The 25,223-nt window shown below is 38.6% G+C and overlaps 1 protein-coding gene across 4 annotated transcripts in view; it reads right to left on the bottom strand.

The window, feature by feature from the left end:
• taok3a (TAO kinase 3a) overlaps positions 1-25,223 on the bottom strand; it is a 63,567-nt gene that overhangs the window by 13,285 nt on the left and 25,059 nt on the right. For all 4 annotated transcript variants that reach the window (XM_024274935.2, XM_036213733.1, XM_024274932.2 and 1 more), the window contains 12 exons: positions 25,041-25,142; positions 16,997-17,219; positions 14,753-14,824; positions 13,645-13,746; positions 13,475-13,520; positions 12,534-12,630; positions 12,029-12,142; positions 9,948-10,039; positions 9,767-9,860; positions 7,793-7,874; positions 2,684-2,851; positions 385-582 (listed from right to left, as the gene is read on the bottom strand). In XM_024274935.2, the coding sequence (XP_024130703.1) occupies positions 385-582; positions 2,684-2,851; positions 7,793-7,874; positions 9,767-9,860; positions 9,948-10,039; positions 12,029-12,142; positions 12,534-12,630; positions 13,475-13,520; positions 13,645-13,746; positions 14,753-14,824; positions 16,997-17,128 (1,197 nt within the window). In that variant the 5' untranslated portion in view covers positions 17,129-17,219; positions 25,041-25,142. The remainder of the gene's footprint in view (positions 1-384; positions 583-2,683; positions 2,852-7,792; positions 7,875-9,766; positions 9,861-9,947; positions 10,040-12,028; positions 12,143-12,533; positions 12,631-13,474; positions 13,521-13,644; positions 13,747-14,752; positions 14,825-16,996; positions 17,220-25,040; positions 25,143-25,223) is intronic.

The raw sequence follows: 25,223 nt of genomic DNA, 5'->3' as shown, positions 1-25,223 counted from the left end.
ATTTATTTTAACGTTTCAAAAGTCTAATGGGGGCGGGGCTTCAACATGTCTGTGTTTTCTGTGGATTTTGAACTTGGAGAAAGCTTGTTGGCTGCAGCGTCTGACAGCAGCTCCCGCGCCCACCTTCAGTCTGAGCTTCAGACGTGTTGCAGGGGAGGGGGCGTGGCCTGTCAACATGCACGCCTTTGTTTCCTAAAGTGTGAAGGATGTCGGGATGAGGCAGCAAAGGGTGCAGGGTTTCCATGGTTTCAGAGAGAAGAAGAGGATGTTTGTGGTACAAATGTGTGTAGCTTTACCCTCTAAGGGGGCGACGAGGGGGGGTGTAATGATTTCTCAGACTTATTTGCATAAACTGTGGGGATCCTGAGGGTTTTTCAGCGTCACCTTCTTGGCGAGCGCGGACGAGTCCAGGTTGCCGCTGTAGTCCTGCGGGTGCATCATGGTCATGTCGGAGCAGTTGTCCTCCAGCACCTCCTGCATGCTGTTGACGCTGCTGCTCTGGCTGCCGGTGCTGACCGACGTGCTGGGGATGGAGTGGTTGCTGCCCAGGCTGTTCATCTTGCAGCTGGCCGCCTCGCTGTCCTGAAAAAGGCAGGACAGTCGTCTGAGCTCGCCGCCACTCGCTGAACCAAAAGCCATGTGGCTGCAGCTCTGGACACCATTACGGTTAAGGCTAAAGCGGCTTTTTCCTTTTTGTCTAAGACTTTTTAAAATTTAAGTTCGTTAAAAGGAAATGGCCCAAAAGTTTAAGATTTAGGTTCTTAAAAAATCATCAGATGGAACCCTTAAAGAAGTGGTCCCCAAACTTTGTCTGTTGTTTTTTTTTTTCTTTTTTAAATGTATTTAAAATTTTGTATTTATTTCTACGGTGGTTTTAATGCCCAATAAGAGGCCAAAGTGGGCGTTTTTTTTTTAGCCCCTAGTTTCCTGTTTATGTTCATCCTCTGATTTTCTACACTAGATTTTATGCAGGAACCATTAAAATGCGAGAGAATTTCGCCTGTACCCGTCAAAAAGGAAGTTAAATAAAATCAAACGACAACTTCAGCCTCAACCTTTCTTTGCGTTTTGTGCTCTTTTATTCTCTTAATAATTGGCATTTTACTAGAATTTTACTCTCTTATCTACTACTTTTTTATTTTATTGTTTTAATTTTTCACTCTCGTGGTCTCAGAAAAAACACACTTTCACTTTGTCTTCAATACAAGTGATAAAAAAGCTTGCTAGCTACCTTCCTTCCTTCAATGGAGCAAAATAATTATTTGAAAAATAATATTGAAAATAATGAACATCAACAGTATCATAAAAAATATTTGTGTTTGGTCCCCCCAAAAAATTAAAATGTCCAAAACCTTTTGCCATTCCAAAATAAACTTAACTATTTTCATCTTCAAATGTTCTGTTTTTAAGGTAAAAAATGTAAAATCTCAATTTCAAAACTTCTTTCAGCTTCAAAACTTTTTTTTTTATTATTTTCGAATCTGAAATTTTCAAAATCGAAAATAAAAAAAAAAAAAAAGTTGAAATTGAAAAAAAAGATTTCAAATTGACATTTTGAGTTTTTAAACCCAAAAAATGAACATTATAAGCTGAAAATAATTAGGTTTAATTTAGAAAAGCAAACATTTTTGGACATTTTAATTTTTTGGGCCAAACATCAATATTTTTTTTTCCAATTTGTTTTATTTGGATTTCAAATAATATTCTCTCCATATTCTTTCGGATGACTTTTAAGGCGTGACGGAGGGAAAAAAAAAAAACAAAACTAAAAACTGTCACTAAAACTGTATTTTCCTAAATAAAATCATAACCGTTTGAACAACTTTATTATCAGCATCCTCATAACACAACAGTCAGTTGCTGAATGTTTTGCATTATTTTTATGGTCTGTAGGAACAACTGTCACAATAAAATCCATATTTGGAGTAAAGACTCTTGGTTTTTGTCTGTTAAATGCAGTTTTCTTTTATTTTGAAGTTGAAGGCTCTTCTTCCGTTTCCTTTTTTTCTGCCAAAAATAAACTTTCCAAATACTTTTGTTTTTATGTTAACTTGGCTATCTTAAGGCTTTCAGTTTAGTGTTCAGAGCAGATGCTTTTTTAGACTGTGTGTGGATGGTGCATTCTGGGATTTTTACGTTTTCTATGATCTTTAGGATTCTTTGTGTATTTATTACCTTTTAAGATCCTTTAATTCTTCTATTTTAAGAATTTTATTAACTGAATTTTAATGTGTTCTGTTGAAAGATGAATTTATGCTCATTGAACAGACAATAAATTTTATGCATCCGTCAAAAAGTAGCGGATGGATTCTTTGAGACGTGACCGAGCAACTTGACTTGAATTAGTCGAATTAAGAGACAATTGAGTAGTTTTTCAAAATAAAACGTCCTTCAGAATCAGGATCAGATTAAAAATAAAATACAAGAAGTATTAGTTCTGTCTTCTCTGCAGCCCGGTTCCAACGATCCACTTTAAAGTAAAAGTTTAAAAGTAAAAAAGTGGATTAAAGTATTATATCTCAGATTTGACTAAATCCAAAATGCCCCCCAAATCTGACAAATATTAAAGACACTAATTTGTTTAAAAAAAAGGCTGCCAGCAAAAAAAAAAAAAAAAAAAAAAATTATTTGTTTGGTTTTAACTCCCCTCAATAATTTCACACAAACCCAGAGCTGAACCCACCTCTTCCTCCTCCTGGCTCTCTCCCATCAGCCCGTTGTGCTTCTCCTGGTACAGAATCTTCTTCATCTTGCGGTACTGCAGGTTGTCCAGCTCGCGCACCGCATCCTTGGTCCTCTGGATGAGGTCCAGGAGGATGCGCGGCGAGCGATCCCGACGCACAAAGTCATGCTGTGCAGACAAAATAATGAAGTCATTTTTCCAAACATTCAAATAAAAAAAATGGCAAAAAAATGTACTGATTTTTAACTTAAAAGAAATGAACTTTGAAGTTGTGACAGAAATCATCACATCAATGAGCACCAAAGGGGGCACCACCGCTAGAGGGCGCTGTAGGTTTCCTAACAAGTTCTCCTGATCTACAGAACAATTAACATGATTTTCACAAATCCTTTTGATCTGTTATATTCTGGACTGTTTTTAGTGGCAACAAATGAAGGGAAATTAAACAATAACAGGAAAAATGCAGGTGAGTATTTAAAAACTCTTTGCTGAGTTGATTTGGAAACAAGATTTTTTTTTTTACCAAACAGAAAAACTTTTTTTAAATGAAAAATTGATCAAACATGGGAAAAAAATGTGAATCTTTATCATGAACAGCCTTTTTCTCCTTAAAAATATGAGCACATCGTGGCGTGTTGTGTGTGATTTACAGCCCGGAAGCCGGAGTGGATTTCTCTTCCGCCCACCCGGGCCCCCACACAGCTTCACACCTCCTCTGAGTCACTCTCATTCATAAAATATTGAGGCTTAAATGGCTAAACTGTATGAAGCAGAAGAGGCCGCATTAAAAAAGGATCCCTTCTATTTTGGTAACCCCCCCCCCATCTCTCCAGGAGACGGATGCTGGTGGAGCGGGTAAGTCAGGACTCGCGGGACTGACATCACACCCCCGAAATAGAAGTAAGAGTGATTCGTCCCGTTTTCTGACGGAGCCGAAGAGGAGGGCTGCGATTCGCTGGGATGTCTGAGGCTTTTCCAACTTCAAGGAGCTTTTTGCTTTGACAGGAAGTTGGGAAAGATTGATTCAGATTCAGCAATTTGATGTTTAATGACAGTAAATATAAGACAAAGCAGCAGTCAATCTGTGCAGAAACAGCTTTTGCTGTTGATGTGCATAAAAAGAGGATTGAAAGATGAAAAGTTGAGTATTTTTGTGACTTTTGCTGACAAAAATGATTTTTTTTCCTTTACTCATTAACAAATGTAAAAGTAAGGATTTTAAGACTTTTTTCAATATATTTAAAATTAAATTTAAGATCGTATGTACAAAGAAAATGTAACAAAAAGCTGCAGTCTCTTTATCCTCATTGTGTCAACTTGAAATGTTTTTTTAGCAAACTGTCGCCACGATTAATCCGTGTTTTTAAGCCATTTGTCCGTGAATTTGCACTTTCCCGCTTTCCTGCACTGACCAGAGAGAGCTAATTAGCTAGCTGAGATTAAGCAATTTACCACCAGGTCATGACCTTTTGACACGGCGCATCCTGGAAATGTTTATCTAGTGACAAGAAGTCACATCATGTTTACGAAAAAAGATTTAAGACCTCAATTTAACACCCTTTAGTTTAATTAAAGTTTAAGATGTTGAGATAAACTGTTTTTATGGATCTGCAGCCAAAAACTGCTTTGATTTTGATTATTTTCAGAGTCTCGCTTTCAGATTTTTGAGCTTTTTCCGTCTCTAACCAGCTGATAACATGAAACCAATCCGTTCAGGTCTTAAAAGTTAAAATTTACAATCAAGTAGTTAAAAAGTGGCAAAAAGGAAAGAGTTCCGCTCCTTAAAAGTCCCACTCTGATCATCTTTGATGTATTTTCAAAGCGTTCCCAGTGGTTTTTAAATTATGATTATGTAGATTTTTGATTTAAAAAAAATGATTTTTTTTTTAAAAATCAAAATGTAATTTTTATTCTTATCTTTATTTTATGTGATTTTTATTTATTGTAAATTTGATTATGTTTTATAATCAATAAAAAAATGTTGATAAAAAAAAAATCAGTCATTTTCTAGGATATAGTATCTGCAGAGCGGCAGGAGTTTGTTAGAAATTTGCCTCCAAGTTGTTTGGGGGGAGCTGTTTGTGCAGAGCAATCCCGCCCCCGTTCCCCTCCGTTACTGAGAGCTTGTGGCCCACTCAGCGTATCCTCTACATTTTTTTCCACTCCATTTTTTCATCTGTTGCTGATTTACAACAATTTGAACAAAGAAATAATCAGAAATGCAATTTGAAGCTTAATTTCTGTATACATGTCCTCCATCATCAGAAAAAAATGCCACCAGGACATTTTTTATCGTCTGAAATCCCTCCGGACGCTGAAATCTCTCCTTTCTTTCTGATATTCTGCTCGTCGTGCAAAAACCCAGAGACCAGGTTTGCCTCAAAGTTGCGAGAAAAGGTCACCGACTGCAATATTATGTGTATAATTAATGCTAATCCCGGAGGCGCACGGGAAGATAAAGCGTTTAAGTTGAAGCTAGAACACAGACGGCTAAAGGCCCGCAGATCGGTGACCTGATTTCTGCCTCTAAGAGCTCGGAGGGCGTTGAGCCGGCGCGTGCGGTCACAGGAAGAGACCTTCACGTCTGAGAAGAAGAAAAAAAAAGAGGAGTAATAATCATAAACCGATCCCCCTCCTCCCCCATCTTCGCTGTAAAGCAGCTCTTCGACACTGATCTAAAGTCTGTGTGGTACTTATCCCTCTAATGCTTTTTTTCTGCTGGTATTTGGGTCAGAGGAGCGACTTCCCATCAAACGCTGGATGCAGCCTCCTCACTTCCCAACCCTTCCTGCCCGGGCCGCAGTGACGTGACGCAGGTGTCAAAAGTCCTGCTCACGCGCTGCACTGGCGCACTAAAACTCTAAGTGGCTCAACGGGATTACCTGCTGCTCACACAAACAAAAAGATCAACCGGCAGGAGAACTTCAGCTTACAGAGGAGTTCATGAGACGTTTGGTAAACGCTTCCATCAGATGTTGGCAGAGATTCAGACCGTTCTTCACTCCAAACATTTACCGGTTTCCACTGTGTTCAAAATCATTATAAAAAACGTTTTAGTTATTGTGTCTCGAGACTCTAGATCAGTCTTAGACACCTGAGATAATTCCTTCGCCAGGTAAGTCCAATTAACCGCTGAAGTAGGACGTTCCAAATTATTAAGCAAACCAACATTTTTAGATAAAATAAGAAAGAAGAAGAATCTCTTTGCTGAGAAGAGGGGAACAGTTGAATCCCTCAGACAAGAACTTTACATGATTCATGTGATCATCGTACTTGTTGAGAAAACTCTCCTGTTCGGTCTGATGCGCAGTTCTGTCTTATAAATACACGGCAGTTTATTACGTCGTTTATTTTTATTTGCAAAAATACATCAGAGGGAATAAGTAATACTTTGCCTGAGTTAAGAAAAATGACTGACCTTCAAGCAAAAAAAGGGGTTTGCGTAAATATAATAAAAAATGTAAGTCAAACGGTCCAAGCTCTTTACTAACCTTTCTCCCAGGTGTCACTAATTAACTAATTAAATATGTGAAACGTGTAAAACTACAAAGTAAACAAAGACATTTGCATATAAACTTAATTTTGGCCCCTATGTGAGTTACTGCACAAAGTAAGGTTTCTGCCATACAAATACATTGGGTTTAGAGAGCAGCTGCTAAAATGTCATAATAAAGAATCAAACAGATATTTGAAGCTGCCGGTTTTATGCGTAAACCTTCAACTCAGCGGCCCCTAAACAAGGTTCTAATCAGTTTTATTCACTGCTGAGTCCAGGTTCACATGGATGAAGCAGGAGACAGCACAAAGCTGCCATATCAGCACAGAGGTGGGGGAGTCATGATTGGGGACAAAATCATGGGAAGATTGCTGGTCGACCCTTTAGGACCCTTGAAGGAAGAATAAAAATCTAATTTTATGCAGAAACATCATCTTCACACAAGACGACGCACCACCTCATGCTGACAGGAACAGCTCAAAATGGTGTTTTTGTGGCGTTTTTCTGATGATGGAGGACATTATATAAAGAAAATGACAATTACAGATGAGTATTTTCTTATTCAAATAGTTGTGAATACGAAGCAGACGAAAAAATGTAGATAGATAAATCTTGTGGTGACTTAGAAGCTACAGTCAGTGAGCCACAGCAGGCCGATAGATCTACGTACGCCATGCAGTCTTGTACACACTAAGGTTGGCAAGTTTTGTTTGGAACTGTCCGGAATAACTGTGTTTTTTTGTATCCTAAAAATCTCAACAAACCAAAGAACTACACTTTTATGAAAAAAAGGCAAATTTGAGATGATTTGTCACCCACTCGGTTTCTTAATAGAATATTCTTAAAGGTATAGTTGCATTAGAAAGTAAATTTTGCTGTGAAAATGTATTTTTTTTTAATGTTTAACCTCTCTTGTATTTAGAATGACATAATAGCGTCTTTGTTTTATAAATACTGGGACAAACTGACGATTTTTTGGGTTGAGTTTGTTCCGCCGTCACGACTTCAATCACTTGAAGTAAGTATAGGTTATGAATGATGTCATCAGCTTGTGTCACACGTCGCAGCAATGGGGCGATTTCATTCCGCTTACTAACATGTTTTTGATTAAATATGACCAAATCTTTCAGAACTCTAAAGTAATTTGGCAAAATGGGAATTATTAAGTAAAACAAAGGATGCTGTTACCACTGGAAGGTTTGGTTAATAACAGTTTAAGGTCTAGAAATCTATATATATTGAATTTATAAAAATCTCTTTTGTTTGACTGTCTTTAGTCATAAAAGTGTGATTGTAAACATCTTGCAAAAGAAAAAAGAAGAATCCCTTTTGGATTGAACGTTCCAAATGTGTTTGGCAGAATTTCTTCTGTTGTCTAATCCCAGGAGCGTGGCGAGCGTCAAACGCCCCGGCGGCGTGCAGACGTAAAAGAGCGGTGACGTGACGGAACGACAACAACAGAGCCGGAGCTGCTCTCAGCAGGGCGCTTGCTTCCTGCGCTTAAACAGAACCGGCGCATCGGGGAGCCGTGGGCGGCTGGGAGTGACTCATCCCCCGCGGCTCCGGGACCAGAGAGGAAGTGAGGTCACACATCTGGAGGGAAGCCCACTCACTCGCAGCAGCTCCCCCGACGAGGGTCTGTCCTGAGGAATTTTTAGTAGGCAATAGTCGACGAAGCTCCGGAAGGTGTCGGACCTGGACAGAGAGGAGAAAGCGGGTCAGCGATCTCGCCGCCGGACAAAACAAAAAAACATGAAGCAAGAACAGCAGCAAAGCCCCCCCCACCGATGCTGCCGGTTACAGATTTGTGTTTACAGAGGAGTAATCCAGAGCTGCCAGCGTTTAGCGAGTCACTTAGCCAGATAACACAGCAGCCTGACGGATTGAGGCTGTATGGATTATGTCAATACTCCCCGCCGTGTAGCACGCCGTTTGTTTGACGCCGTTTAGGGTTCCGAGACGATCAATGAGCAGAATCTTTCCCTCCACAACCCTTCACTGAAGTGAAGCCAAGATCTACACATCAGTGCAGGAGCTCAAACTCAGGAGAGGCGCTCAGAAGAACTCTGAAGTTTTCTAAACTTATTTTAAAGAAACCGGTTTCCATCCGCTTCCCTTTTCCTGCAGCCTCTTAGATTTGACTCCATCTCATCTGCTGCAGACCGACGTTCCATCACAGCGAGCCGTCTTCACACCGGCAGGACAGCCAACGTCTCGTTCATTCCAAATGATTAATGAACGAACCGCCGTGAAGCGGCCTGGACTCTGCAGCTCCGCTTTATGAGACAAAGCTGATCGTCTTTTATCAAATTACATCTAGAGCAGCGGTCTGCAACCTGCGTCTCCAGAGCAACATCTTTCACCCTTCCATCGTGGCTCTCTGGTTAAAGAAAAATAACGTTTTCAGGCTAAGAGATAACAGTACTGAGCTAAAACATTTCAAACATCAGATATTTGTGCGCCCTGCACCACGGAAAATCAGTTGGAATTCGAAAACACAACCAGAATTAAGGCGAACTGGATTATAAGACTTTCTATTTTTGGACAATTTTTAAGTGCGCCTTATGGGTTGTGAAACACAGTTAGAGTCTCAATTGGCTCCGATTTATTTTTTTAGCTGAATTCATGTATTTTTGGCAGTAATCTACCACAAACGGTAGCTGACATTACACTGCCTGCTACTACACTGGCAGCATTGTGCTGATTCTATGTGACACAAGGTGTCTTATTTTGAAAGGAAATCATGTGAATCTGTCAAAAGTTATAAACTGTTTCATATTTAGAAAAAAAAAGTATTTTGTCTTTATCTTTATGGTTTTTTTTGTTTATATTTTTCATAATAGTAGCATTGACATAAATACTCTTTGTGGTTCCTGATGGGTTTGGGTCTGTGAAAAATTGACGTGTTGAAGGTTGCAGACCTCTGGTCTAGAGCCGCTTGTGGACAAAGTTCTACTGAACTGATTTAGCATAAATGTCACTTGGACTTCCAATAAAATGAGAACTAAAGAGGTTTCCAGCATTCAAAGTGAGTTAAGTAAATAAAAACATTTAAACTTTTACTAAATTCTATACTGTTTCAGTGGGGCTGTAACGTGTATCCGAGTACTCAGATACTAATACTCGGATTCAAATACAAATATTCACAATCAGGGTTCTTACAAGTTTATTCAAGTTAAATTTAAGACTTTTTAAGACCTTTTCAACAGCATGCATGTCAAAAATTAAGACCAATTTCTTAGAGCGGGGTGTCAAACTCAATCGTACAGGGGGCAAAAAATCCAAAACAATCAATTCAATTCAATTTAATCATCAATTTTGCTGATTCTGATTTTCAAAATAAAAGCATAAATGATGGTGATTTAATACCATAAGTATTGATCCACAGAACTACATCTCAAATAAAATCAGATTAGCAAGAATGCTTTTATGATCATGTCTTTACCAGCAGCAGCTCAGTCAGAAACAACCACCATCTGACAATTAACTACCATGAAAAATAATGTTTTTATTCTATTTTTTTATCGTTTGCCTCCAAACCGGCAGACAGTAGCAGCAGCAGCAGCGGCGGCGCGTCAGGAACTCACCACTCGTTGGACTGCAGCGTGGGGGAGTCGTTCTGTGCGATGTGGTATAAGGCACTCATTGCATTCATGTTGAACAACGGCGGCTTACGCTCCGCTGAAAAGACACGAGTTGGAGTCAGACGGGGGTTTTTACCATCAACATTTACAACCGTCTCACACTAAAATGTTGATGTTTGCTCACCCAGTTCAATACAGGTGATCCCCAGCGACCAGATGTCCACCTTCCCCTCGTACTGACCCTCGTCCATGGCTAGGATCACTTCAGGGGCCATCCTGAAAAAAGACGAAACACCGACTGAGACAAAGGAAAACTGTTTGAGCGATTTTTTGAAATAGACAAAATACAAAAAATGAATGATGATTTAATGTTGCCGCTTCTTCAGAATCTGTTCAAAAGATCACAAAGATCAGCTTCAATCTTACAGATTCAATTAATCCAGAAAAGATTAAAGGAAGCCAACTAAGAAACAATTCTAAAAATAAAAAAAAAAACAACTATCATGGTGCCATCCAAAGACATTCACACAATAAAAATGTTAATTTTAAGAGGAATTCTCGAGAAATTAAGCTTCCCCAAGTTTGCAGCCTCTTATGAGAAGAACATGAATGCAACAGTAAAACACGGAGGTGGAAGGGTGATAGTCTGGGACATAACAACCCATAAATGATGAAATCTCCTGTAGAGCCTCTTAAATTAAGTCATTATCAGCTTAATTACAAATGTGTAGTCTCTCACTGAGGGGAGGTTACATAAGGGGGTGAAATGACTTTCCACCAACGACAATAAAAGCTTTATAGACCCACACTGTAAGAAATGAAACATTAGGTCAATTAACAAAAGCTCTGTAATATGTTACAATAAAAATATTAGTTTTAATGAAGTTAAATTTGTAAGTTGAGTAAACAATCAATTCAAAGTTTTAATTTGATGACAACTTATTTTAAATGTAACAAATTACAGAACTTTTGCTAATTGTCACAATGTTTTACTTTTTCAGTGCACTTGATGAAAATTGTGTTTTTAACAAATTTTTCTGATGATGGAAGGCATATGTAAAGAAAATTAGGCTTAAAATTCAATTTCTGAGTATTTCTTTATTTAAGTTGTTGTGAGACAAAAAATGTTATTGGAAAAGGAGGCTATTTATGACCAAGAACAGGGGTGTCAAACTCATTCACACTAGGGGCCAAAATCCAAAACACACCTTAGGTAGCGGGCTGAACAGGATAAACATTTATTGAACACTCTAAAACTACATTTTAAGAACTTTAAAACCGTAACTTTTAAACATAATTATGATCTAATATAATTATATAGCATTAACCGCAACTAAACGAAAAATTGGCCCAAAAAATAAAAAATAAATAAATAAAAAAAAAAACTTGGGTTTGCCAAAACAGCTAGCATGTAGCTGAAATAAAAAATAGCTGAAGTTCAAAATAGCCTAGAAAAACTGAAAAAAACTAAATTAGCCAAAACAGCTAGCATTTAAATATTGTCTTAACTTTTTTTTTTAAAGCCTAAATTAGCCAAAATAGTTAGCATGTAGATGAAATATAAGCAAACTCCAAAAAAGCCTAAAAAATCTTAGTAAATGCCAAAATGCCAAAAAAAACTAGCAGAATGCCAATTTTCAAAACTTTAAAACCGTAACTTCTTATCTTAATTATGAATAATAAAAAGACAGGAATATTATTCCAGAATATTCTTAAATACCTTAAATAACTGTCACTATTTTACTCTCCATAAAATTATATTTTGTCAAAATTAAACAAGTTAGAAATAAGCACAAGATAACATTAATAACAACAAAATAAAATGAGGCCTCGACTTTTACACATGTGACCTAGAAAATTAGCTGTCTCTCTGCAACATGGAGAAAAGCAACTTAGAGCAAATTTCTAATGAACTACTGTTGCTCTGCAGAAATAATGTCCATCATTTTGTTTTATTTGAGCTAAAAATAGCATAATCATAATTAAAATACGACTGATCGGAGTAGGACTTTAAAGTTTTCATCGGCCTTTATTGTGTTTCTTTACATTCGTTTGTTTTCATGACAGGTAAATAGTTTATGAAAGCACTTTTTCCTCCATTGAAAGCTTTTTTAAAAGGGTTTTTTTTTTCCTGCAGAAACTCGATCTTGAAACCTTTAACTCGTCCAGAGTCCAAACAACGATCAGATGATCAAAGCGGTTCTCGGAAAACCTTTCAACTTCCTCTAAAAGCCTCAACAGGTGTGCGGTGTTGTGTTCACTGACCAGTACGGCGTTCCGACAAAGGAGTTGGCAGGTGAGGCAATGGAGGCGGAGCCAAAGTCAGCCAGTTTGACCAGGCCCAGCTCAGTCAGCAGGATGTTGCCGGCTTTCACATCTCTGTGCGGAGAGAGAGGAGCGAGGGGGCGGGGCTTGTTAGGATCGCACAATACATGTACTTTGCAGAGAGGATCAGGACTGATGATGACCAGAAAAGCAGGTTTTTTTTAGTAATTAGCATTGTTAAATTAAGTTTTTGTACATTTGAATTAAATGTAGATGAAAAATAAGTGAAAAAAAATACAAAAAAGATAGTTATGTAAATAAAAATTCTTCTTCGACTTCCCAAACTGATAAGAAAACCTGTGCAGCACGCTTTCAGTTCCTTTAAAGATCAGCGTTTTTACAGCTTTTATGACTCGATCTCTAAACTCGCCTTCTTCTTTTTATAGCCAATCTTATCTGTGATTGCCTCGGAAAATATGCGAATGACGGAAAGACGCAGACTTACCTGTGAATCATGTTATGGGAATGTAAGTAGGCCAGTCCTAGCAAGGCACCATGGGTAATGGCAGCAATTTCCATTTCTTGGAGTGGTTTCTTGTGAACTTAAATGAGAAGTATTAACAGAGAAAATTAGGGGCAGCCCTTTGTGTTTTTCCTAGTAAAAATAATATGAATGGACAGAGACTCTTCATTTGTACGTCTGTAAAAAGCTCGTTGCTGTGCAGTAAAAGTATGTTGAGGTCAGAAGGTTTTTACTGAACAAAGAAGGACAAAAACAGGCATCATCCGCTGTTCTGTTTCAGTTTGAACCGGCTCAAGCTAAATCTAAAAAAGATTTTGTCTTTTTGAAGATAAAAAAATACCACAGGTTATGCAACTAATAAACAGTGGATTCCTCTGGCTTGTAGCGTCTTGATCTGACAACAGCCCTGAAGGCGCCGTCCTCCAGCTGAGGAGAACAGGAGTCAAATCTCAGTAAAACTGCCGTTCGACAACGTGAGACTCCAGAAATGAGCCGAGAAGTTTCATGGATGAAAGATCTACTCCAATAAAATACACTTTATAAACTTTTATCCTGAACTCGCTTCGTTGTTCTGCTCTGACGACAGAGTTCAATGCTGAATGAACATATCCAGGAAGTCTGATCTTAATCTGGTCTCAAGGATTTTTTAGATTACATATCAGCATTTCTTAAAACCCGAAAAGACAAAGGAAACCAGAACAAGTTTTTGAGCAGAATAGCCTTCACAGTTTGAGTCACTTTTTGTTATTTCCAGCCTCCAGAGATTCAAAGTTTGTTAAAGCCTCAGTCACAGCTGTCCTTAACTGTCTGCAGGCAAAAAATGATCAAACCTTCCCATTTATTTTCTGGTCTTTTGATAGTTTAATGCAAAGTCTTTCTTTCTTTATGCTCCTTGATTAAACGGGTAATAAATAAACACTCACCTTCTAGTAGATCTGATGCAGAGCCGAGGCAGTACTCCATCACCAGCTGAAACAGCATCAAAGTTTCAGCTGCATTATGAAACATTTCAGCTGCATGGAGGGGTCGTTCTCCGTGGAGAACAGAAATAACCAAATGCAGGAAAACGCCCAGGAGAACCTACTGTACTCACCCAGGCGGTGTTGTCCTTCAGGTAGCAGCCTTTGTACTCGATGGTGTTGGGGTGTCGCAGCTGCCCCAAAAACTTGACCTCCTTGATGATGTCCTGCCACTTCTGAAGAAAAACAGGATTGGACAGAATGAGCAATGAGGGTCTGGGATCCCACAATCACCCAAATCCAGATGTGTTAATGTTACGTTTAACAAAGAAGACATTTTTAAAGTGATGATTGTATTACAGGTAAAAAGAGAAAAAAAAAGTTCAAATCTGCTGACTCAGCAGAACGATAACATGTAGTTTTAGCAGAAACATCTTCTAAGGAGAGTTGATGCTCTCAAAAAGTTCTCCTAAGTTCTTCCAGAATTCATTTTTCCATCAGTTATAACATCTTGAAGATGCTAAGCAGCACCAAACCATCACAATACCACCACCATGTTTGACTGTGTTAAGAGTCCAGCCCTCCTTCAAGAGAGTTCTTCTTGCATCAGAACATTTAATCCAGCCATTCTGTGGATAGTCTAAATGTGTGTAGACATCTGACTTTATTTCCATCTTCTTTAGCGTCTTTCTTTCCCTCCTGATGTTATTTTTTGGACTCTTCACAGTTGATGGATTTCTGGAGTCTCAAAGCTTCACAAATGTTCTTGTTACCCTTTCAGAATCAAAAATGACTTTGTTTCTCATCGGTTTTTAAGAACATCTTTTAAAAAAACATCTTTGCTTTTTTTTTTCTTTTTCAAAAAAACTACTTTTTCATTTGCAGGTTTGGACGTTTTTTCCCTCAAAATAAAGTCATAATTTATTCATTTTAATGTGTTTACGTTATATTAATAGTCATCAGAATTATTTAGCTAATAAATGGAAACATTCTCAGAGATCAACATGAAAGAAATTCATCATTTTCCTTTTTTACAGATGAACAGCATCTCCACACAGCTCAGAGTTGTGGGAACCAGCAGAGAGGATGACGTCGTCCTGCTGAGGTTCCCACCCCCACATCATGAATGTTATCTGACTGGAGCTGCTCCCTCAGGACGCAGAGAATAGAAGAGGAGCGAGCGGCGCTGCTGATGCATCGCTGTGTCACGGATCTGTGCGCGGGCGTCTGGCTCCTCCTTACCTCCGTCGTCTGTTTGCCGTTGTAGGACATCTTCTTGATGGCCACCACCTCGTTGGAGTACGAGTTTCGTGCCTGAAACCAATCAGTGAGAGGGGAAATTAAAAAAAAAAAATCCCTTTTGAGACTTTGTTTTTGAAACTTTTCTCTATGAAAATGGAAGAAAAGCAAACTATTGATGAATAACTTAAATTTTTATAGATTGAAACTCACACTTTACATAATGAAAATCTATTTACAGCATCATTACAGCGCAAATTCATTAAAACCACTAATTCTGCCTGGAAGCTTCTGCATTTCCTGTGTGTGTCGGTGCAAACGCCTCTGCCGCTGGTAACGCTCCGAGCCTTCGGGCCCGGCTTAAAGCCTTCATCTCTGCTTCACCTTCAAACAGAAACTTTGTGTTTAGATTGGAAGACAGAGCGGGCGGTCGTTTTGTGCGTATGATTTTTGTTGGGATTTGCTTCAGTCTTAATGAGTCTGAAGTGTTTTTACACACGAATGAGGCGGAAACGACAGGAAGTACAGTGAAAGAGGAAATCCCCGTTTTCTCCTCCGTGAAGAGCTTCTTCCTGTGTGATCTCTCAGAGCGCCGCCATGTTTGCTGCACATTTAAACCTGCTTAGGTTTTCCCCCATAAATCTCTGCGTTCTTAGATTGCACAGATGTTTAAAAAAACATTCAGATTTATATTTATAATAGGTTTCTAAATTAGTCGTTTCAAATTATTCCAAGAATAAATTATTTTCTAAAACATATTATTAGTATTTTGGAGGATTTACATTTTCATTTGGATTAAAGGTCATAAAGTACAGCGGAGGTCATGAAGGGGCATTTTAAGGAGATTGAGATTTGAAGGAACAGTAAAATCCTTCTTTGCATCATTTTTTGCTACGTCTTTCTGCATTACAGCTGATTCTCATGTCAAGGGGGAGGCTTTATCCCCCCTCAGCTTTGGATCTGAAGAAGAGGAGGCCCTTCATCCCTCATCTCAGACAGCTCGACAATCAAAGGCCTGACGAGTAACTGGAGATGAGATAAATAAGAGAAGACTTAAACAGCAAATCAATAGATTTGAATTGTGAATCTGTGAATAATTTATGAAGGGGGTGGAGTTAAAAAAGGCTAAGCTGTAAGCAACTGATAAGCAAAAATAAGTTATATTAATATAATTAGCTTCATTCCTAATCACATAAAATATCCACAACTGAAAAAAATACAACTGATTTTTTTAAATACACTTTAAAAGTCCCACTCCGATCATCTTTTTATCATCATGTTGTCTCAGACATAATTTCTGCAGAGCAACAGCCTCATTAGAAATTCACCTGTGTTGTGAGTGGGACCACTGGAGTGGTGTAACTCTGCCTCCTTTATGTATAAACATCCTCCTGCTAGCTTGCAGCCCCTCACTTCCACAACTTAAAGGCCACGTCACATGACCGCTACGTACAATTTATGCATCATCCACGTTTGTGTTTCATTTCATTGTGTTCATTTTACACAGTAATATTTTTAGGAGATGGATACACAAATTTGTTACTTTCCATGACCGTTCAAAGCATGTCTGACAGACTTCATGCGTGTATAACATCTATATCGCATAGTCCAATAAAATTACATAATTGACACACAAATTACAAATGAACTCTATGTAAACAGAGCAACAATCACACACAGTTCACAAACAAAATAAGACACTGAAAAAGGAAGATACTGGGACATCACTGATTGGATGATGGATTTAACCAGTTTCTCACACTTTATTTCATTTTTTTACATTCCTGTGAATTCATTTTGTTTTCTAAAAAGATTTTTTTTCTTCATGTTTTGGTTTGATTTCTAAAATAGAAAGTCGTTTTTTATTGTTTGTTTTGCTTTTTTAACTGTTGCTGTGATGTTTTTTAATTGCATAATTAGTTGATGTGATTTGCACTTCAGTGCCACCGTACTATCTGTACCCCAATGTTTAAAAACAGAAAAGACTCAAATATTTAAAAAGTTTGGACAGGAAAATGTGTCAATAAAACACGTGAAAAAAATCAGAAATAGATCAAATCTAAACTTGTTTTTTAAGGGATAATAACAAAAAATGACGTGTCTGAAGGTCTGAAGGAAATTCAGATTCTTATCAAGTTTAAGATGAAGAACAAAGTCTGCACATTTGTGAAAAGAAATTAAAAGGACTGAAGATTTGGATCCAGAATTTGAGATTCGGATGAAAAACGCACAAAACTGCAGACTCACAAAGTAGACGGCCCCGAAGCTGCCATGTCCGATTTCGTGCAGGTCGCAGAACACGTCCTCGGGGTCATCTTTGAAGAAGAGGTCGCCCAGCTCGGGGTCTTTCGGCACCGCCTTCCGTGTGGACGACGGCATTATTGGCTAGGCACCAGAGACCGCACTCACGTACACGCTACCGCTGCCGCCGCCAGACGTCCACGACGGCCCCGGCATTGGCCAGCTCCACCTGGGAAGAAGAAGAAGAAGGCCCAGATTTCAGAATGTGACCACAAATGTTTTTGGTTTGGTTAGAGTTCTGATCATTACACATGAAGGTTTTGGTGTGTCGTTTCCATGGTGATAACAAGTGTAGACTGATGGACATTGAGCTGAAAGTTGGCCTCCCCTGAGCTACTTTAGCACAAACACACGCCTGACAGCTGCGGCTGAGTCATGGATACATTCGGCCCAGCGCAGAGCGGCTGCGCAGACGCTAATGTGTCACAGGGCTGCAGACAGGCGGCTGAGCGTGTGCACATCCTGGACACCCTGCTCCAGTTAGCTTCACTGCACAGGCAGCGCGATGGCATGCACACGCTTTCACACGCCACGCTCCTGTTTACCATGAAATCTGGGCGAACATCAGCAAGACGCAGCGAGGCTGCAGAAGCCGGCAGAGGAGGCCAAGATGCCAAGCATCATCCCAATCCCATCTAATCCATGGCATCCCCACCAAAAAAATGCAAAGTTCTGTGGAAAGCAGGATTTTAGAAATCTTAGCTTTCCAATCAATCTCCACCAAGGATACAAATGTTGTGGCTCCATATTTTTGAGCATTTTACAAACTAACAACATAATGTTTAAAACTGATTAGCCTGTAAAAACACAAGAGCAGCACTTTTAATGCAAATAATGACTGTACTTAAGATACCTGATGGTCTTTTTAATAGAAAAGCAATCTTTTTGATTTGAGAGATGAGCTTTGGATTCAATAACTTTCTGGGCATCTCCACTCTGTTTTATTTCATTCAGTTTTAAAAGCTCACCTTGCGCACTACACTGCTAGACAGTTACAGTTTATTCACATAGAAAAGCTCAACAGTTGACAGTTTTGAGAAGTTTTTAAAATGTCATTTTTGAAAGGGTTTCCTACAGTTGTAAAATTTCCACTTCCAGCTCGAGATTGTTTCTGGCGCCATCTTGCATGTGATCAGAGGTCTTTCTTCACATTTCATTGTCTCTATGGCAACCACTCGGGCCAGTCAGAACGGAGCTTATTGGACGTCCACACCCCTTCCACCTGAAAGTGGGCTACACAACATCTATTTTTATTGAGGCATCTGATTGGTCAGTTTCTAATTCGAATAACTCAAACTACAGAAAAATGATCAAAAAATTCAGATTATCAAAAAGATTTAAAAAAAAAGTGTCAGAGCAAGAATGGTTATTCTGACCAGTAGAATGATTGAGTAATAGCTGTTTATTTCTCTACAGAAGTCTATGGGATTTTAGCTTTTTGGAGGACTTCCTGTTTGGAAAGCCAGGGGGGAGGAGTCACTCAGTCCAGTTCTTTATTTATACACTTAATGGCATCAACAAATAAATGAAAACAATTAGTACGTATTTCATCAACAATGACAGATTTTCATTCCCATTATTGTTGCTGACCCGTTTCTGATTCGACTGCACAACCATGAATGAATCTCTGTGACAAATGCTAACATTTGGGGCGTTTTGGGACGTAATCAATGTTAGAAAAACATCAGTAGTGAAATGTATTTTAATTAGAAAATTTTCAACGTGAAGTTGGTTTTTGCATTGAAGGTAAAAAGTTTCAATCCAAAATTTTGATTTTAGTGTTATTTATTTTTTAAGTATAAAAGATTAGCCCTGATTCAAGAAAACAGATTTTCTTCAACCATTATCAGTGTTTGACTGCGAGTTGGTCTGTTGTTTAGTGGTTGAAGTACTCGGTTACTCTGCATGTCTCAAACTTACATCAGCCTGTCTTTCATCCCTCCTGCTTCTGCTGCTTAGAAAGAGAGCGACAACCACAACACACAACCACAACACACAAACACACACATCTCAAATAATAATAATAAAAAAAAGAGACACATATTCGTCTAAAAGAATTAAAAACCAATAAATAAATTTGTGGCTCCGAGCTTTGAAGTTCATCAATGGAAGCTGTTAGCGAGCAGGTGAAAAGGCCAAGACAAAGAAAGTCATGTGACCGTTAGCCTGCACACCTCCCTTCCACTTTTCTTCCTCCTACATGTGTGAAATGATGCAATTTGGCTGTAACAGGGGGGCTGATGAAGCCGTCACCAGCCTGGCAATCTGACGAGTGTGGATAGTTGCCTCTGTTGGCGTGGGGACGGTTTTCTTCCAAGAGAGCTGATTAAGGGTGTGGATTATACAGATTAGAGGTTTGACGGGCGGGACAGCCTCCCCCACGGAACCGCCGAGCGAACGCGCCGAGATACCCCGACACTTCCGCGGATTTACATCCCGGCATTTACGCTGCACAAAGAGTTAAACGAGAGCAGCATCTGAACAACAGGAAGATCTAAAGAAACAACAAAAACACGTCATGCAAGACGATTCCTTTAAAAAGAAAATCTTTTACTTTTAGATATTCAAAATAAACTTGATTATAGTCAAATCACAAAAATTGGAACTAATTTAAAATCTATAAAAAAGCTTGGGTTTCAGATGTCCAAAAAAAAACTTTATTTAAACTTCTAGGGCTTGACAGTTAGTAATAATGGGTCAAACAGGTAAATACTTGTTAAAAATATTCACTGTTACCATAACAACCACACAGACTTCAGGTCAATGCAAATAAAAAGTTTTTATTATCACAACGAAAACAAATTTTACTGGATTTTAAAAGAAAAAACATTTATCATTCTTAAAGAAAAATATACATTCATTGATTAAATCTAAGGATACATTTTCCTCTAAAGCAATTTCTTGTCTTTTTTTTAAATAAAAAAAAGCTTTTAAAAGCTTTTATTATAAGATTTTATCATTTTACCTGTAAAAGTTTTTCTTATTTGTTAAGTTTAAGTATCTAATTAAATAAAAACTGCTTTTTATGTGAAATAAAGATTTGTTTTTACATATAAATAAAAACAAAAATCTGAAACTGTGCATCAAAATTGATTAGATATAGTACTCTAGTCTTCATTGTTGAGACGACCCTAAAGAGTCGCTGTCCGTCACTAGCTAAATCTACAAACTCAACTTGCATATGGTCATACTGATTGGAGTTAGCTCCGCCCATCTTAGCAACAAAAAACACAAAACAGTAGAATGGACAAGAAAGATCGACCTAACGGTTTTGATATTTAAAATGACACCCCCTTTCCATTCATTCATCCATTTTCCAAACTTTCTTATTCCTGCTCAGGGTCACAGGGTCGCTAAACCCTAACCAACTGAGTGAAGGCAAGGTACATCCTGGACAGTTCACCAGTCCATCGCTGGGCTACGCCTCTAAATTTATCCACAATCTGAGCTTTGATAAAAGTAAAACATTTCCTTTAACCCATTTCTTAACCTCCAATGAAAAAAAACGTTTGTTATCACGCTGTAGGTTTGGTGTAAAAATCTGACTTTTCATGTTGGAATCTAGAATATTCTCCCATCTGAAACCAGCCTCTAGAGGGCATTTTAGGAACTGCGACCTTTGGTGTTTTAGATTGGCAACTTGGGGCTTTGATGGGTCAATAAAAGCTCCTCTTTGTCAATTTATATTAAAAGATTCCCTGGGGTGAATTTGTAAGGATGGAAGCCTCATGATCACAAGAGCATCCACTTCCTGCCAATTTGTGAGACTTCCGCCAAAAAAAAGAAGTTTTTGGTAAAAGACTGTCACAACCTAATGAATTTGAACATAAGTGATACGATGTGGTCGTGCAAATCCTAGTGCTACGTTAACGAGCGTGTTTGAGCAACCGCTTCCACTGAAAAGTCTGTTTATGTTTCGGGCACAACGGTTTTAGGTCCATTTTCAGGCTCTAAAAATAAAACATGCAACAATGGAACGCACACTGAAGGTTAAACCAATTGAACTCTGACCAATCAGGCGCAAATCAGTGACATATTTTTAAATCCTTGATGTACCAATCAGTTGAAAATCGATCATGAAGGAGAAATCAATAGTTTGTGCTTTGATGGAATAATACAACACCAAGTCTTTCATATGTCGGAACAGAGCTGTGAAAGAAAAAGCTGGAGTAAGATGGTCGAGATTTGCACCGCTCTTCCAAATGGTACATGCGCTAGTATCGGGTAGCAACAGTCCAGTGGGAACACCACATGCTAAAAGAAAGTTCAAAAAATTAACAAATCCAATAAATGCCAAAATAATCCAAAAAGCATGCAGTTGAAATATTAGCTAAACTCAAAAATAGCTTAAAAACTGAAAAAGATCCTAAATTAGCCAAAATAGATAGCATGTGGCTGAAATATTAGCTAAAGTCTGAAATAGCCTAAAAAACCTTAATAAATGCCAAAATAGTTCAAAAAGCTAGAAGAATGTTGATATAACTTTTCACTTTACAGTCTGACTCCATATAATATAAATTAATGACTAATCGACTATTAAATTAGTAATCAAAAAATTTAATAGTCGTTTAGTCGACTGATCGTTCAAAAAATGTGGATCTATTTTGTCGTGAAAGCATTCTTGTGTCATTTAATGGGAGTTTGTTGTTTGTGAGGAACATTGAATACCTCTGATGCCGTCTTCAGAGATGTTTGCTCCAATTCCAACAAGAGCAAAGAAGAAATTACATTTTTTTTCTCCACCAGAGCCTCCTGCCAACCCAAATGCCCCCCAAACTTCTTCCATCCCATCTCTACACTCATTTCTGTTTCACCCTTTAATCGTCACTTGAAAGAAAGTCTTTGATGAGGAGAAAGGAGGTATTTTCTCTTGATTTGCTCTTAATCTCTGCGAGCCTCTGATGTACGGCGCAGGCGGCGCTACTGGCACCAGCGTTTTCCATACCAGTGAATTAGAGCACGGGTTCCTCCATGGAAGATGGAGGACACAAAGTGTCCATATGTGTGGGTCATTTTGTGTGTCAGATTATGTGTATGTGTGCGCTTGCACAGCCAGAGGGCTTTATCAGCTTACTGGAACCCCTCCCAGGCTGAGACGGCAACAGGAATTAGACAGACTGTGGGAATTCTTACTGGCATTCAGATCAGCTCTAATCAGAAAAGAAAAAAAAGGTAAATCCAGCAAAACGTGCGCCGCAGCAGAGAGTCTGTGTGTGAAGAGTAAGAATTACGTAATAATCCAGTCCTTTAACTCCTATCATGGCGTATGGAGAAGGCGTTTAAGCTGTGAGGTGTGTGTGTGGATTTTACAGACTCATGAAAAAAATGCACTTCAGTAATCCAGTCTAATACATGCACGTAAAAAAAAAAAAAAAAGCAGGGTGAGCATGAGAAGGCAAAGTCCCCGGAGAGCTGTGGGGCGCGTGCACGCCGTGTGCACCATGTGTGCTTACATTTGGGTGTGTGCTTCCTGCATTTGACAGTAAATGGGTCAAGCTTCATCCTGCATGAATATACAAGAGCTCATTCAGATGCGAGGTTGTGCGCTGATGAGTCGGCAGTTGGAAACAGACTCATGTGATCTGTTGGGTTTTTTAACCGTTTTTGGGGTTTTTTTTAGAGGAGAGTTGCTCTTTTTTTAAAAGGAAGTGCAGGGAATCGTGCATGGATGCAACCCTGCTTCACTCAAATGTCAATTTTCCACATGGCCCAGCAGAAAGTGTAGAAAAGTCCAGAATCCGTGGGATCACTTCTTTAATGGGAAGCAGAAAAGATTAGAAGTTCTGAATTATAGGAGAGTGTCATCAACATATATCCGAAGTTCAGATTCATCCATTAATTCAGCAATAATTTTAACCATTAACTTTCTGAATCCATTTTTGTGGATTTCCTTCTATCGTTACCATGACTCAGCAAAAAACAAATGACCTCATAATACTAACACCACGATCTAAAAAAATACTTCAGCAACAGCTTCAACATCTACGCTACTATAACTCTAAAAGTTTATGCAATAATGTTATTCCAATGGAAAAGCAGTTTTGCGTCCTTATGCTACATATTATGCTAGCCATGTGCTGCTTAAAAAAAAAAAAAAAAATCAGCTGATTTACGATGAATCAGATTTACGATAAGTCCCTTGTATTTGAACCCACAACCCTCTAGTCGAGGGTTGTGGGTTCAAATACAAAATCGAGTCAAGAAGATCTGGTGGCAGCAGGCAAGATGGCGCCTGAAAATCATTAGTCGGAAGCGGAAAATCCACAAGATTTCAAAGCTGTAGCCCGTTTCATTAGAACTTTTTTTAGTATTCAGGATTAGCTTAAAATGTGTCAAAACACGGTAAATGATTTATTAAATGATATTAACAAAAGGGTTCAGATTTGTAAAACTGTTAAGACTTTTACATTGGAGCTATAGCTACATTACAGCTTTAGCTCCAGACCAGTGTTTATGTTTGATCGCAGTTAGCTTGCGCTAGCCCCTCTAAGCGATTAACATGAGTCAGCTCTGTGGCGGAGAAAAGCGGCTTTGGACAGATATAAAATTACTTTATATTAGTAATGTGTTACATATCTGTGAGAAGCCACTTTAAAGTGTTGCTTACCAGTGCCAAACTGCCTTTCTCTGCAGATCAGCTGATTCAAATTGATCATGTAAGGAGTTATTGAATGTCAAAGAGAATTGTAGGTTTTGACAGAGACATCTCAGGTGGTAAAGGCTCAAAGCTTAAAAAAAACAAAAAAACATTTCCATTAGGATCGCCGGCTATATTTGTCTTTTTTGACCAAAAACAAGAGACAGATTTTCTTTTTGTTGTGCAAGTTATTCCACTTCTAAACTGACCAATCAGAGGCCTTAATAAAAGTAGGCCCCCACGCTCAACATTCAAAACGTTTGACAGATTTTGTGTAGCCCGTGTTCAAGCGGTAGGGGTGTGGCCTTCAAACAACCTGACTCCTAATTGGTGATAGTGGTTGCCATAGAAACGTTTCCTCAGACCAACTCTGACCAATCACTGCTCACTGGAAACGTCTGGCTCCAACATGGCGACTTCAAATGTTGCTAAAAAAATGGTGACTGAACCGGTTTCACTTGGTTGGAGCCGGAAGTAAATCATTTTCCGTGAGTGATGTCACACTCACTCGGTCCAGTTCTGACATACAGTCAAAGACAAAAACTAATGGGGCTTTAAACAAAATTTTAAAGTTCCACTTTCTATTGTAAAAACGTTTCCAGTGTTTTTTTTAATTATGATTGTGTGGTTTTTAGTCCAAATCAAAAAGTCTGTTTTGTTTTTGTAAGACTTATTTTCTGCAGCTCATTAGAAATACGATTCTGGATTGTGGGCGGGGCTGTTGGAGCGGAAGTTAGCTTCGCTAATATCCCATCAAGCCTTTGTTTACATTTTCTCATGCTAGCTTACAGCTTTCCACAACCTAAAGCTAACGTTAGAGAAGCAAAACAACAGTGTGCAATATCGGAGCGATCCAGCTGTACAGTTTAGAGCCCGAAGCCAGCTCAGACGAGGAAATTTAAGATGCTAATAGATCTATTTGTCTGCAAGTGGATGATTCAGAGTTGGAGCAGAAAAGGTAGACTTTGGCCCCGCCCATTTCAAAAGATGCTTCATTAGTCTGAGCATTTTCAAGCATCCGGTTTTCATCGGCTCCCGATTTGAATTAAGTAATACTCAGTTTTAATAGTAAATTATTTTATATAAGTCCTCTAGTGTGAGAGAAATGTGAAAAGAACATTCTAAAAACACAAAAAAGATAATCATAATCTAGTTATTACAAATATGTTTTTACTATCAGCAACATTTGTATGTCGTTAAAATGAAAGCTGATTGTTTGAACTTCCAACCTGAAGGTTTCCTCTTCTAAAAGTGGCTGAAAACATGTCAACCTCGGCTCAGCTGACGTGCTTTTGGTAAAAGAGCGCCCTGCAGCATCAATATGGTGTGAAGAAATAAATATCGCAGACTGACCTGGTTATGTACAGGAGGTCTTGATGTCTTCTTTTGTCTCTTCAGAGAAAGTCCAGATTTGCAGATTTTTCAGGGTCCCTCATGACTCAAACACCGTCGTACCTGAGGGAAAAAAAAAAAAAAACATTTCTAAGTTATAATCATCTATAAACGATTCTTCATCATGACTGCGTTTTGTGAGTA

The sequence above is a fragment of the Oryzias melastigma genome, linkage group LG9 (genome assembly GCF_002922805.2).
Source record: "Oryzias melastigma strain HK-1 linkage group LG9, ASM292280v2, whole genome shotgun sequence".
In the NCBI taxonomy this organism is placed as follows: domain Eukaryota; kingdom Metazoa; phylum Chordata; class Actinopteri; order Beloniformes; family Adrianichthyidae; genus Oryzias; species Oryzias melastigma.
Note: the sequence above shows the minus strand (reverse complement) of the source record. Positions and strands in the feature narration are given on the sequence as shown.